This window comes from Botrytis porri (genome assembly GCF_014898465.1).
Source record: "Botrytis porri strain MUCL 3234 chromosome Unknown BPOR_024, whole genome shotgun sequence".
NCBI classification, from domain to species: Eukaryota; Fungi; Ascomycota; class Leotiomycetes; order Helotiales; family Sclerotiniaceae; genus Botrytis; species Botrytis porri.
Genome location: NW_024066098.1, coordinates 61,260 through 77,580, shown reverse-complemented (window position 1 = coordinate 77,580; position 16,321 = coordinate 61,260). Strand labels below are relative to the sequence as shown.

The 16,321-nt window shown below is 44.4% G+C and overlaps 2 protein-coding genes across 2 annotated transcripts; one reads left to right on the top strand and one right to left on the bottom strand.

Annotated features, from left to right (window-relative positions):
* Nucleotides 1-224: 224 nt before the first annotated feature.
* EAF01_011717 (uncharacterized protein) lies at nt 225-7,904 on the top strand (the record flags this gene model as incomplete). The annotated part of the gene is made up of 2 exons (XM_038919975.1): nt 225-340; nt 398-7,904. 2 exons carry the CDS (start codon nt 225-227, stop codon nt 7,902-7,904), a joined length of 7,623 nt encoding a protein of 2,540 aa, XP_038764505.1.
* Nucleotides 7,905-8,458: 554 nt separating this feature from the next.
* Nucleotides 8,459-9,979, bottom strand: EAF01_011716 (uncharacterized protein; the record flags this gene model as incomplete). The annotated part of the gene is made up of 1 exon (XM_038919974.1): nt 8,459-9,979. One exon carries the CDS (start codon nt 9,977-9,979, stop codon nt 8,459-8,461), a length of 1,521 nt encoding a protein of 506 aa, XP_038764504.1.
* Between the last annotated feature and the right edge of the window lie 6,342 nt (nt 9,980-16,321).

Genomic DNA, 16,321 nt, shown 5'->3' with positions numbered 1-16,321 from the left:
GTCGATACCCAATGCTACTTGGCAATTACAATTAATACAATCATAACCCCCCTTGACTTTTTGCATAATTTGGGGTTTATACCCATATCTTCTTCACTTCAACAAGTCACTCCATTATATTTGGATCTTGTATCGCGAAGTTCCTCGAGTACATACATGCAACTGGATCTTCTCCACAATATCAACATTCCACATAAACACATTCCGGGGATTTATCCTCCGCAATGCCTTCTTCAGAGAGAGAATCTTCTCGCGATGGCGATAGACTTGCTCTTGTACATAGAAATTCCGCGCATTCCATATCCTCATCAATAGATTCTGGACGAGCAATTGTTCCAATGTAAGCTGTTATTTCTCTCATCTATATGTCAACACAATTCTGACTGTGATTTTACAGGTGGGATAGTTCTGATCCAGAACGCGCACCTCCTCCACTTCCCATGAACCCCTCATCACCGAGTGTCTCATCACGAGGAACTTCGGCTGCTATCAAGTCTGCACATGCGGCGCTTACTGAAAGAGCTCGCGACAATACTTATTTCATCAACATACCACCTCCAAAACGTCTCACCGAACCATCTCCCGAACGTTTACTGATCAAGGGTACTGCTCCCGGTCATAAACGAATGCAATCTCTACAAAATGGTAGCGTTAGAGATTTGAGTAGTTTTATTGAAAGTGGAACTTTCGGTCCATTGAAACCTCCAGAGAAAATAACAGCAAGACCTCCTACACCACACGCTAGCAAGGATTTCTCATACGACCAGTCACCAGAGAAGTTTTCCGACAAGATGTCAGATAAAGATTCAGTTCGAGCCACTACACCTACCAAAAGAGCCGAGTCGCCTCGGGAAAGACGCGACTCTATGCATGTACGACCTTCACTGCGCCGACCACCCCATGGTATGTTTGGCGAAAACACGCCCCCTCAATCAGCCACGATGCAGGCTCTTCACAACATGACGAACAAGGAGACAGATCCACCTCTTGCCAATGTCACCAATGGCTCTACTGCTTTAGTGCGCCAGCCTCAAACGTTCGATGCCATCTCAAATCAAATTCTCAGTCTCACCAGTATATGTACTAGTCTTCAGAGGGAAATGGCGCAATTGAGTAGAAGAAGCAAAGATAACGCTACGGATCTAGTCAGTCTTAAGGAAGCGACAAATGCCAGGGATGAGGATATACGTAAGAGTCTCCGAGAATTGGTGACTGGCTTGTCTGATGCTGGCTCCGAGCGTACACTATATGGAGGCAACAATCTTTATGCGGACAGCAAAGGACACGCTTCACCATCCTCATCACGAAATTCGAAAGGATTTTCGCTTCCTCGAATCCCTAGCCCGAACAGCTTCGCTGCTTCATTGGATCGAGAAACCTTATTATCCACCCCACTTACGAGAGATCACGGCCGAGAAAATTTTAGCGACGCTGCTGCGCATGCTGCTAGTGTGGCTCTGCTCGAAAAGGTACTGCGAGAGATGGGTACTAAGGAAGGACAGGAGTTGTTAATCTCTCGACTCACAGAAATCGCTGAGCAGCTTGGCCGGGAAGGCATGTCGACAGCCAAAAAGCTAGAGGATTTGGTGGAATTTATCAAGAAAAATACTGAAATTTCTCAAGCTTTGATTGCCCATCACAACAACAATCGCGAACAAGAGACCAGAGGACGTAAATATAGCTTTGAAGAGAATTCGCCGAGACTGGAACTGGATTTCGATAGGCCGGCTTCTGTCGCACAGAAATTGGAGGCTCTTGTCGCCACTGGAGCAAACAGAGACAGGCGAAAGTCGCAAGGACCTAATCGATCAGGTGAAGTATTAGGTGATGATGTCATCCAAGTTATACGAAGTGTCAAGGATAGCGTCGCTCAAGGGGGTGGTCTTACCGCGGAAGTTAAGGCGCTAGTTCGAGAACTTCGTGGTGAGGTTTTGGGTATGGGACGAGAGATTGGCAGAAAATTAGATCAAGCAAGCAAAGATGGAGCTTCTAATGGTGCTGATATTAGTATTGTCGTTCAAAATGGTCTGGAGGAATTGAAAGAGCACATGAATCAACTCATCCGTGAAAGTCGTCGACAAAACTCCGCTTCCGCTTCTACACAAAAGATCGACTACAAAGAAGTCTATAACGTGGTACGCTCAGCGGCAACTGAAAAATCCGAATCAAAAGAAGATATTATCGATGCAGTTCGAGAAGCTTGGGAAAACTACAAACCGGATATCGAATTGCAGCATTTTGGTCTCGAGCGAGAGGAATTGTTGGCATGCTTAAAGGAGGGCATTCAAGAGTTCGCGCCTCAAAATGAACCGGGAGCAACGCGAGAGGAAGTCTTCGCCGCAGTCATTGAAGGATTGAAGCATTTCACTCCACCGCCAGTTGATAATGAATCTCTATCCCGAGACGAAATTCTCGATGCCGTTCGTGAGTGCCTCGAGGAGTTTGAGTTTCCAGCTGCACCAATGCCAGAGCCTCGCGAACCCGAAGTCACTAGAGACGATATGCTTGATGCTGTGGCAGAAGGTCTTAGAACTTTCGACTTTTCTGCGAACCCTACGGCACTAAGTGCAGAAGTTCTTCAGGGTTTCACTCAAACTGAAATGATTCAAGCCGTTAGAGAGGGTCTCAAGGAATTCGATTTTGCTGCTCTCAATCGTGTTCAAGATGAAATCACAAGAGACGATATGGTGACTGCTATTCGGGAAGGGCTCCAAGCATTTGGACTTGCTAACCAGAGTCGTGAAGTGGATGGAGTTGTTACTCGAGATGATGTGGTAGGCGCAGTTATCGAAAGCCTACACACATTTGACTTCTCTAGTAGTATTCATCCACCAAATCATGACGAAGAGGCCATCACTCGCGACGACATGTTTGAAGCTGTAAGAGCAGGTCTTGAAAGCTTCGAATTTCCCACTTTAAGCAGAGAGGCCGGAGATAGCATTAGCCGAGAAGACATCTTTGATGCCGTGAATGAGAGTCTCCACAATTTCAACTTCGGCGCATTGATACCAGCCTCTGACCCCGAGGAAAAAGAAACAGGTATTTCTCGGGAGGACGTTTTTGAGGCTGTTAAAGATGGCCTGCAAACATTCGATTCCGCTCTCACACGCGAGGTTGGTGGAAACACTAGCATTAATCGCGGCGATATCCTTGACGCTGTGAAAGAGGGACTCCATACTTTTGATTCTGCTCTTACTAGGGACGTTAATGGAAGCGGCAATCTTACACGCAACGATGTCATGGATGCTGTCAAGGATGTTTTGACCACTTTCGATTCAGCTCTTGTTCGCGGAAATGCCGAAACTGGAGCAACTCGCGAAGAAATTGTCGATGCAATGCAGGAAGTCATGACCAAATTCCATGGTTCATCCATAGCTCAAGGTCCAAGCCAAGGAATCACTCGCGATGATGTTGTCGATGCTGTACAAGAGGTTTTAGAAGGGTTCAACTCGGCTCTAACTAAAAATGTCGCAGGCTCTGCAACTCGCGCTGAGGTTTTTGAGGCTATCAAAGTCGGTCTTGAGTCGCATGAATCTAGTGGTAGCATCACTCGGAATGACGTCCATGAAGTTGTCAAGGAGAATCTTCAGAGTTACCATATTGAAAGTGCCCTTACCCGCGACGAGGTTGTGGAGGCTGTCCAAGAAGTTTTGACGGCGTTTGATTCTGCATTAACCAGAGATGCTTCTTCAACAGTTACGCGTGACGATGTTCTTGAGGCCGTCAAAGAAGGACTCCAAGCCCAGACATCTAGTATGACGCGCGATGAAGTTCTTCAAGCCATAAAAGACGGCCTTCAATCGAAAGAAATTGCATCAACTCGGGAGGATGTCGATTCAATCACTCGAGATGATGTATTTGATGCTGTGAAGAATGGATTTGAGATCCATGACATTGGAGGGAGCGTCACTCGGGATGACATTCTCGAAGCAGTCAAAGGTGCTAGTTTCACTCGTGAGGACATACTTGATGCTGTGAAAGATGGACTCCAAACCTTTGATTCGGCATTGACAAGAGGTGTCACACCTACATGCACTAAAGCTGATGTTTTTGAGGCTGTACGGGTTGGTCTACAATCTCAAAGATTCCCGCCAACAGTCACACGTGAAGATGTATTCGAAGCCGTTTCAGATGGCCTTCAGACATTCAATTCCGCCATCGTTAGCGTTAGAGAGGCAAATGCTAGCAAAGGCGATGTCTTTGACGCTGTCAAGGAAGGTTTCGAAACATTCAACAACGCTCTTACTCTTGATATTCCAGTAGGTGTTAGTCGTGAGGATGTTCTGGATGCAGTGAAGGAGGGGCTTCAAACGTTTGACTCAGCGCTCACAAAAGATAAGGATGTCAAGATTAACCGAGAAGATATTCTTGAAGCAGTCAAAGAAGGCCTCGAGAACTTTGATTTCACTGCTGCTAAAGCGTCCACCGAATTGAGCCGAGAAGTTGTGGAAAATATCACACGTGACGATGTTATTGCAGCCGTGAAAGCGGGATTAGAAAGCTCACCTCAATCTGTTGACAACTTCACAGCTCAAGTCTCCGAACGCATACATGAAATCATGGACACTATACGAACCGAATTCAAGGCAGTTTCGGATGAAGCAAAACAACAAGTCGTTGCAAATGGACGGGATTCCGAGCAATTACTAGATGCAACTAGAGATGGCTTTGAGAAGCTCCGCTCTGACATCGAAGCTTACGTTGATCGAGCCTCCGATGTCACAGGTAAAGACGAGATTCTGGAAAACATGCGGGACAACTTTGCCACGCTTCGTTCCGAAGTGGAAGAACTTATCTCCAAAAGTTCAACTACTGGCTTTGAAAATGTTAATAGTGAACTTGAGCATCTTCGAGGCTCCATAGCATCAGCATTGGTTCGATCAGGAGCAAATGATGACAAAGATGAGATTCTTGATGCCTTGAAGGAAGGTTTCGATGGTCTTAAAGCTGGCATGGAAGTCTCCCGAACACGTGATGTTGACGAAGAAAGTATGCCAGGAACCGGAGAAATCATCGACGCTCTGCAAGACGGGTTCTCTGTTCTTAAAGCCGAGGTTGAAAAGGTTGCTAACAAGCCTATCGATATGACTGTTAACCATGAAATTCTCGACACACTCAAGAAAGGTCTAGAGAATGTCAAAGCCGATCTTGAAATTCTCAAAGAGAATCAAAAGAGTGAGCAAGCACTAGCAGAGCTCTCTGATCGTGCATTGGTTCCAGCTACCGATACGCTCTCTCATAATGACATTAGGAATCTAGAGATGCTTATTACCCAGCTTGGCATCAAAGTAGCAGCACTCGAGTCGAAGGAACAGCCTGAACCACAACTTGCTCCTGGCTCTCTAACCAAAGAAGATTTAGCCAAAGTCGAGGAGCTACTTCGAAATGTTCAAGAAAAAGTGGAGGCGGTTGTTACGCGCGAGATTATCCCTGATGAAGCTAGAGTCAAGAAGGAGGACCTTGACGCCATCGAAATTTTGCTTCATAACACAAAAGCTAAACTTGATGAGATCGATCCTGAACAGTCCGCTAGGAAGGAGGACATTGAGACTATGGGTGTCTTTGTTCTTGAAATCCGAGACGGTGTGACTGCATTGATTGAACATCTCGAGGAAGTCTCTAAGAAAGATGACATTACTTCCATCGAAACTGTCGTCGGTGAGGTCATGACTGCCCTTGCAGAACTGAAGGAGCAGGTCAGTAACGAATTCAAGAGTCTAGACAAGGTCACAAAGACGGATGTTGAAGCTGTCGAGTCTGTGTGCCTTGATATCAAATCTGCCATCGAGCAAACCGTCCTTCCAGAATTTGCAGCTTTAGCCACAAAAGATGAAGTTACTACACTAGGTACTTTGGTCAAGGAAACCGCCGGTCGAATTGAATTACATGCAACAACGAATGCCAAAGCTTTCGAGGACCGACAAGCCGAAACTGTTGGTGTTAGTGAACGCGTTACAGAAGTCAAATCTTTCCTCATGGAATTCAGAGATGCAGTTAAAGAGAAGCTTGACGAAGGCACAACCAATGTCGAGACAGTTCGCACATTCCTTGAAGGTCTGGGAGAAACTATCAACAAAAATGATACTATATCCGAAGATCTACAAGCAATGTTCCATGCTATGACAGAAGAGTTTGAAAAGACTAATGCCGGTGTGGTTGGATCTAAGCTCGACACTGATGAAAAGTTTCAGCAAACATGGGATAAACTCGATTCACATTTTGAGGAGAAGTTCACTGAAATCATTACCAAGTATGACGAGCTTCAGAACTTCTTGGAAGAAAGAGCCACAGCTGGCGTTGAAAAAACAACAGAAGTTGAAGCTAATATCCTGAGCACGAAGCAAGTGGCCGAGGATGTCAAGGGCCTACTTGATACATTGATAAATGCTGTGAATGATTCTTCAGAAAAGATGGAGGAAGCTTCAAAGACAGTTTTCAACCGAGTTGACGAAACTTTCATCAGAGTAGAGGAAACTCACGCCGATGCGAAGGCCGAGCACCAACTCACACGTGAGCAAATCTTGAAGACTTTGGGTGTTGTAGAAGGAGTTCATGGAACTGTGACGGAGTATAATCCCCAAATTCTTGACATGATCAAGGATGTTCTTAATATGGTTGGTCAGCATTACGAACATTCGAAGAATTCAGTAGAGACAATTCAAGAGAAGATCGCCGAAATCCCTCCACCACCAGAAATTCCACCTCCTATCGAATACGATGATACATTTGTTCACGAGAAGCTTGATAAGCTTGTGGATCATGTGCAAGAAGCCGGAAAGTCTGTGGCACAATTGGAGATGCTCGACAAGATACATCGACAAATGCTGTCGACTGCTGCAGAAGTTTCTCAATTTGTCACAACCCAAAGCCAAAAAATTGCAGATGAACATGAAAGTAAGGAACAAGCTGCCGCAGAAGCTGTCATTGCCCTCGAAAGGCGTCTAGTTCAAAAGGAACAGGTTGAGGCATCAATTGCTTCACTCAAAGGCGAAGAGAGAGCCATGAAGGAATATATTACCAAGCTTAAGACTGACAAGGAAGATTTGCTTCATCAAAAGATGAGACTTTCTTCTGACGTTTCTAGCTTGGAAACAGCTTTGAGAATCCGCCGTGAAGAATTACAGGAGATGGAAGAAAGAGCCGAAGGTCTTGAGAGACGCATCCTTGAGGGAGTCATTGATCATTCCCGAGCGCTTTTATTGGCAAATGGTAATCGAAAGAAAGCACGAGATCCTATGAGTCGTAAACGAAACCCTGCTCAACGCAATTCGACGGCTCATTCTGTCGCCTCAAGTATGGCTTCAAAAACTCCATCGATTACACAAGGTGCTGTTAATATGGCAATGAAAAATCGCTCTCCTACCAAAGGACCTCAAGCCAATCAGGCCCAAAGACGCATTCTATCCTTGAGTCAAATCAACAATAATCTCTCAACTGGTAACTTCAAACGCACTCACAGTGTTAAACAACCCAGTGCTTCTACTCCACGTAAAACCAGCTGGGGAGGGGACTCAAACAAAACCAGCAATTATGGGGAACTAAACAAGGAGAATCTGGCATTGAAAGAATACGAAGATGAAGATGAAGAAAACAAAGAACTAGGTCATCTTTCTGATCATGAGGGCGGAGAACAAAGCGATTCGAATACGATGAGAAGAAGCAGTCATGGTACTACTGTTATCACGGGAAATGAAGGAACACAGTATTGGGAGAGTATCGATGGTGATGGAAGAGATCGAGATGAGGATAGAGATAGGGATGAGGGGTCAGAATTGGATTATGAAACGGAAACAGACTTGGGAACTAATAGTCATTTGGGTACTGAAAGTGAATTGTCGGGTAGTAGTTTGGGAAAAGGAAAGGACTATAATGCGGTGGTTTTGTATGAAGAGGAAGTTGCTTAGTTCATTGGTGGTTGGAGACGGAAATGAGGGGATTGATGTGGAAAGTGTTGGATTTTATGGAGAGGCTTTTCGTAAGCTACAAATTTTTGCGGTAATGGTCTAATTCTTGTATCTTTCTTGACCCGCTTACTCGCTTTGGGAAACGGAGGAAGGGGTGGCTTTTTTGTTTGCTATGAAGCAAGGGATTACGACAGAACCTACAATATACCCTAGTATGTCGGTTTCTTGATGAAGTCCTGATTGAAGTTTATGATTGTTACCATTTTTTTCTTTTCTATGAATAGCGTTTTAGCGATTAGTATATTTTATATCCTTTCTGGTTGTGGTATTTTCAATTTCGGAGATTCCCTTGCGAAGGCGGTTTACTAGGTAGTTAGATAGTAGTAGTAGTAGTAATACAAGTACAATTTTTCTCTTCTCATGACTTCTTTCTTGGTATCATTCAATGCATGCATTGTGAGTAGAGATGTGGATCTGTTCTCATCAGTATCTTTAGTACTAACACAATTTCTCGTATCGACATGAAACCACACATACTGACTGCCATTCTGAAACTACTCCCTCTTCAAAACTCTCCTGCCCGCCATCCAGGGCCACAAAACTTCGGGCACTCTAACCTCTCTCCTCTCCTCATCCCATCCATTCTCTAATATGGCCGCCACAATTCTCGGCACCGCAAGTGCCGTGCCATTAACCGTCCACGGAAATGCAATCTTTCCTCCATTCTTATCAATATCCACTCTCGTCGCCAATCTCCTACTTTGATAATCCCCACAAATGCTCAACGATGTCACTTCACCCCATCCATCATCTCTTTCTCTGCGCGAGGGGAAAAAGGCTTCGACATCTATTTTGCGCATAGCTGAAGCGCCGAGATCGGTAGAGGGCATTTCGAGGATTCGACAGTGGAGATTGAGAGAGGTGAGGATGGTGGTTTGGAGGGAGAGCATTTCGTTGAAGATTTCTGTGGTTTCTGGGAGGGAAGGAGAGGTCCAGGCGAACATTTCGACTTTGGTAAATTCGTGGACGCGATAGAGTCCTTTAGTGTCGATGCCGCGGGCGCCTGCTTCGGCGCGATAACAGCGAGATGTGGCGATTGTTTTGAGGGGGAGGAGGGATTCGTGGATAGTGGTGTTGGCTTTCATTCCCGCGAGAGGAATTTCGGCGGTGCCGGCGAGAGAGTATGTTGGTTTTGCGCTTTCGGCATCGGAAGGGGATTGGGCGATGGAATAGATTTGTTGCTCGTCTGATTGGTCGCGGGGTTGGAAACCGCATGCTGATGCGATATGGGAATAGACCATTGAGGGAGGAGAAACGATGGACCAGCCTTTTGAGAGGGCGAGAGAGAGGGAATATTGGATTAGAGCTTGTTCGAGGAGTGCGGCGCCGTTAAGTAGATAATACCATCCCCAACCGGAAGTATTGGCTGCGGAGGAAAAGTCAAGGAGGTTTAATTCGCTGCCTATGTGGACGTGGGACCGCCATACTCGATCTGAGGAGGCGGCTTTGGGTTCGGGATGTTCGTTGATGGTTCCTATTACCTTTGGTTCTGAGCCGCGGGGAGTAGAGTCGGAAGTAAGATTTGGAATTGCAGCTGCGAGAGTGTTGATTTTTGTCATGAGCATCGATTCTGAAGATTCTATTTCCGAGATTTTATCCTTCAAACCTCTAGCTTCTGCGATAATCTCCTCTTTGGAAAGGGCGCGTAACTTTTGAATTTCTTCTGAGCCGTCATCTCTTATTGATTTTGGATTCGCAAGCTGAAGTTTTAATTTATTATTTCTTTCCCGTAATGCTCTTCCATCGCGTTGATGTTCGTGCCATTGTTCGAATAAACTTATGATTTTAGCTGGGTATGTTGATTGCACTTTGTAATTCCTTTCTAGACAACTCTTTTCGTATAATTCTGGATTGGTTCGTATGTGTTTTATATCGATGGATTGTTTAGGTGCTATGGAGGGTTTAGGTATTTCGGAACGTAAACGTGGAGAGACATGGTATGGACGACGAGGGGATGGTCGTAAAAGGGATTGGAATTGACATCGTAAACACGTAAAACGGTTCATCATTGACATTATGAATATTTGAGGAGGAAAGGATTGTGGGATGATATTAATTTTTTTGGAAGCTCAGAGCTAGCTGTTGAAACTAAGAATATATGAGTTGAGCTTATTATTGGGTGAATCGAAAATGCGGGGTACTGTCGGTTAAACAATTTTCCGAACCCATCGCCAAAAAATCTGCAACCAACACCCAAAAAACCGTCCAGAAGAGACTCTGGATTCAAAAAGGGATAACAAAACAACGAAACATCCAAAAAGTGATGGCAGGATCGGATTCAAACCGATGGAATTCAGGGTTTCTCCCTACGTAGGGCTCGAACCTACAGCCTCAAGATTTAATCATACAGGATCGAATCCTTGATAGAAGTCTTGCGCGCTACCATTGCGCCAGCAGGGAAATCAGAAGATTTCTTTGTAGATTGTTGTGAAGTGCCGTCTAATTTAAGTATATTGACCACAACATATCAACTCTCGTATCATAAGTCGGGTTTCCAATGCCCCTCATTAAATTACAGTACCAAAACTTGCTCCAGACTACAATCTTTCAACAATCACACCCGAAAATACAAGTCTAAATGGTCACTGCATCTTCATTCTGCAAATTTTACTCGTATATTGGCAGATCTCATATGAATCTAGCCCTGAAGTATTGTTCAACTGCCAACCTCGAGTCTAAACATCAAGGAATGACACAAGGCTTATTACTGAGTGAGTACATTCGATGTTGGTGTCCCACCCAGCTATGGCTCCAACCGCGAACTATTTCAAGTAAAGTATGGAGAGAAAGCCCACTCAGTCTAGAATGTTATACACACCTAGAATACAGTATCATATGATTTATCTAAATCATTCTTCAAATATCGTTTATCAAATGGTGAGCATTCTACTTGTGCTTTTTTCTTCAGATCAAATATTAAGTCGATCACCCTACTTTCGGGCCACTCCTGTTTTGGGCCACCCTTTTTGTTACGGGAGCTGCCTCTAGGGTCACGTAGAAGTGTCTAGAGATCTCTTGAGGTGGTTTAGATTAGACTTCAAGTAGGAATTCAATAAGGTTGTAATTAGTTGCAATTCTTATAACTATAGTAATGAAATTAATGATTGTTCTTGAGTATAAAGCTTTATATGTAAAGAAACCTTATTCTTTATATAAACCTTCGTTCTTTGCAGAACTATAAGGCTTTGTTCTACTTGGATCCTTTGGATTTTTATAGATCTAGATATTTATTCTTCGATCCCCTAGATCCTCTAGGTCCATCACGTGACCGTTTGGCCATGTGACGCGGTATGTTGGATACCGTCGTAACACTTTTACACCAAAAATCGCTTTTTTAGCCTATTAATATCTCTATCAATATATAATACAATTTAATAAAAATCTGAATATATATAATTTAAGCCATTTTAAGCTTATTTTGAAAATTTTAAAATTTTAGGAATTTTCTGTATTGAGATCTAGAGCTTTAAAATATCGAATTTTAAATTTGTATGAGAATTACATATAAATTTGAAACTTTTATAAAATCTCTAATAACTTTTTAATAACAACCATTAAAAGAAAACTATATATCTTTTAACAGGCGCATCGCATGGTCTTAGCATAGCTATATAGACCGAATCGATTATGAATTTACTACTACTACTTGTTACGATGGTCTGCCACAATAGACGTCACGTGACCCCGACGCTTAGGTAACCGGATCAGAGGGATCATTAGTGATCCAGTTGATCGGATCAGAAGGATCATTTGTGATCCGACTGAGCACAGAGAACGAAGGTCTATATAAGGGAATGGGTTTCATTACAATGTAGAGCTTCGTGCTCAAGAACAATCATTAGTTTCATTACTATAGTTACGAGAATTGCAACCAGTTACAACCTTATTGAATTCCTACTTGAAGTCTAGTCTAAACCACCTCGAGAGATCTCTAGCCACTTCCACGTGACCCTAGAGGCAGCTCCCGTAACACTTTGAGCACCCTTTCTGCTTCAAGTACCGATTCAATACCAACCGCCAGTATGGCAGCCAACAGTTCTTCCAAAAGCCAACAGGCCCCAGCAAGCAACTTCGATGATGTCGAAATGACTGATGCTCCCAAGGAGATCACCATCAACGAAACACTCAAGATTGCCTTACCAGACAAGTACCAAGGAAGTCGACAGGAACTCGACACCTTCCTATTGCAACTTGAAATCTATTTTAGATTCAACCAAGACAAGTTCACCGAAAGGGAATCTAAGAGTATTTGGGCCGTGTCATACCTCAGAGGTGAGGCAGGCAAATGGATTCAGCCATACTTGCGCGACTATTTCGAGCATGACGATCAGGATCGCATGCAACCCACTCGAACAATCTTCAACAGTTTTGAAGGGTTTAAGACAGAGATACGTAGAATCTTCGGGAACTCCAATGAGCTAGAGGTAGCGGAAGATAAGATCTTCAACCTCAAGCAGACAGGATCAGCATTGAAGTATGCTACGGAATTCCGAAGATATGCGGGAACAACCAAGTGGGACGAAACCGCCATCATGAGTCACTATCGTAAAGGACTCAAACCAGAAGTCAGACTGGAGTTAGAAAGATCTGCCGAGAGTGTAGACTTGAACGACCTAATCCAGGACTCCATCGAATCAGATGATCGTCTTTACCGATATCGACAAAGTCAAAGATCATACAAACCCCAGGGAAATCAAAAGCAAGAGCGTTACCGCAAGAATGAGGGAAGACCACGTTACAATCCACAAAGATATGGAGACCCTATGGAACTCGACGCTACGCATCACAAAGGTGGGAATGATGATCCGGAAAAGAAACGAAGACGAGAAAATAACTTATGCTTTGAATGTGGGAAAGCAGGGCATCGGGCAGCAGAATGTCGAAGCAAGAGAACGGGGGGCAAGAAGGGCAACTTTAAGAATAAGTTCAGCAGGGGCCAACTTAATGCCACCTTCACGCCACAATTATGTGCTGTTAGCATGACAGGGCTAGCCACGCCACCACCAGCTTACGAAGAAGAGCTCGAAGAAGAAGAGGTCGAGGGCCTCTCATGGGTAAACAGGGACCCGCAGTTAGGGGAATCATGGTCCATTCGAGAAATTGACCAATGGAACCGTCGTATCTGGAGATTTGAGAATACCGATGAAGGAACCATCAACTATGACCTCAGTGTAGCAGACGCTGAGGAGGGTGAATCCTACGAGGTTCGGTACATCGACCAGCACCGAATCCTATGGTTCGGGATCACTACAAACACATCCTTCGTGGAAAGAATTAGTGAAGAACACCTTCAATGTCCAGGCCAAGGGGAGCTATGGGAAGTATTCTACTACCATATATCTGAGAGAAATGAGAGCCAGACTCTGTTTCTTTGTAGAAAAGTTGGAGGAGAATATTGTGTCCAAGCCCAGGCCATATTACCACCACCAGTCGTGGGTACAATAATGAGAGTAACTCGAGGAACCTCCCGATACACCTTATGGAAAGACTTACTCGATGATAAAACTAGATCAGGAACGAACGCTGTCTATCTAGAAGAGGAAGAGCCTCGACGTGTAACATTTGCCGATGAGATCATCCAGAATAACGAGAATGAGCAAATTACACCACAGCTGAATGCTACAGGACAAGCAGGACAGATATACTGCAAGGTCAAAATAAACGGACAAATACAGCAAGCCATGATAGATTCAGGGGCTACAGGAAATTTTATTGCACCAGAAGCTGCAAAGTACTTGGGAGTCCCACTCCAGAAGAAACAAAACCCCTACCAATTGCAGTTAGTTGACGGGCAGCTAGCAGGATCTGACGGGAACGTTTCACAAGAGACACGACCAGTACGAATGAGCATAACCCAACACTCAGAGGTTATACAGCTTGACGTTGTGCCATTGGGCCAACAACAGATCATCTTAGGGATGCCATGGTTGAAGGCACACAACCCTAGAATAGATTGGTCACAAGAAACAGTGACATTTGATCAGTGCAAGAACGGTCACGATGACACGTTCAAGGCGTCCGCGAGACGTAACACGCGCCAAGGAGAGTTGAACGCGAACAACACCGGCGACGTAGGACACCCAGTCCAGGGTCCTCCATTAAGAGCGAAGGCCAGTACACCTCCTCTACAAATGCAGAAGCCAACGACACGGCAGGAAATCGCAATCAAGGCAGAAGAGCCTATGATACCAGAACAGTACAAGAAATACGAACATGTGTTCAAGGAACCAGGGATCCATGAGGCTTTGCCAGAACACAAGCCATGGGATCATGAGATAATATTGGAGGAAGGCAAGATGCCTGTGCACACCCCAATTTATTCAATGTCAGCCGATGAGCTGAAGACGCTCAGGGAATATATCGATGACAATTTGGCCAAGGGATGGATCAGGGAATCCACGTCCCAAGTGGCAAGTCCAACTATGTGGGTACCCAAGAAGGATGGTACTAAGAGACTAGTTGTGGACTACAGAAAGCTCAACACGCTTACCAAGAAGGATCGATATCCACTTCCATTAGCTACGGAATTAAGAGATCGATTGGGCGGAGCTACCATATTCACCAAGATGGACCTGCGCAACGGGTACCATTTGATCAGAATGAAGGAAGGCGAGGAATGGAAAACCGCTTTCAAAACAAGATACGGGCTATACGAATACCAGGTTATGCCGTTCGGGCTAACTAACGCACCAGCTACTTTCATGAGACTCATGAACAATGTGTTGTCACCATACTTAGACACCTGTTGTATATGCTACTTGGACGATATCCTAGTATATTCAAACAACGAGGTCCAACACACCAAAGATGTCAGCAACATTCTCGAAAGCTTAGCCAAGGCAGATTTGCTGTGCAAGCCAAGCAAATGCGAATTCCACGTTACAGAAACAGAGTTTTTGGGATTCACCGTATCGAACCAAGGGCTCAAGATGAGCAAGGACAAGGTTAAGGCAGTGCTCGAATGGAAGCAGCCTACCACAGTTAAGGAAGTACAATCTTTTTTAGGATTCGTCAACTTCTATCGAAGATTTATTAAAGGTTATTCAGGGATCACAACACCCTTAACCAATTTAACAAGAAAAGAGCAAGGGAGCTTCGAATGGACCGCCAAGGCGCAGGAGTCATTCGAGACGCTCAAACAAGCAGTGGCCGAGGAGCCAATACTGTTAACATTCGATCCTGAGAAGCCAATCATAGTGGAAACGGATTCCTCAGATTTTGCTATAGGCGCAGTGTTGAGCCAACCAGGTCAAAATGAGAAATAGCAACCAATCGCATTCTACTCTCGAAAGCTATCACCAGCCGAATTGAACTACGAAATATATGACAAAGAATTACTGGCGATAGTCGACGCATTTAGAGAATGGCGAGTATATTTGGAAGGATCAAAATACACAGTACAGGTGTATACGGATCATAAGAACTTGGTTTACTTCACCACAACGAAGCAGTTAAACAGACGACAGGTCAGATGGTCGGAAACCATGGCCAACTACAATTTTAAGATTTCATATGTCAAAGGATCAGAAAACGCTAGAGCCGACGCTCTTAGCCGAAAACCAGAATATCAAGAAAATAAGTCGTACGAATCGTACGCTATATTCAAGAAAGAAGGCGAATCACTGGTTTACAATGCACCACAGCTTGCAGCTACTCATATATTGGAAGACAACCATCTCAGGAGTCAAATCCAATCACATTACGACAAGGATGCTACAGCTATACGCATACGCAAGACAATAGAACCAGGATTCACGATAGAAAACGAGATCATATACTTCCACGGAAAAGTATACATTCCTAGTCGAATGACTAAGGAATTCGTGACGGAACAACACGGGTTGCCGGCACATGGACATCAGGGAATCGCGAGAACATTCGCAAGATTACGGGAAATCAGTTACTTCCCACGAATGAGAACGATAGTTGAAGAAGTTGTTGGAAATTGCGATACCTGCATACGGAATAAGTCCTCTAGACACGCTCCGTATGGTCAGCTCCAGACCCCAGACATGCCTTCTCAGCCATGGAAGTCCATTACATGGGACTTTGTGGTCAAACTACCACTCTCGAAAGACCCTACTACAGGAGTTGAGTACGACGCAATACTCAACGTAGTAGACAGATTGACAAAATTTGCATACATGATACCATTCAAAGAAACATGGACTGCTGAGCAACTAGCATATGTATTCTTTAGGGTCATAGTAAGCATACATGGAGTACCAGATGAGATAATCTCGGACAGAGACAAGCTCTTTACCTCGAAATTCTGGACTACCTTATTAGCACTAATGGGTGTTAAAAGAAAACTATCAACAGCCTTTCACCCACAAACCGATGGTCAGACAGAGAGG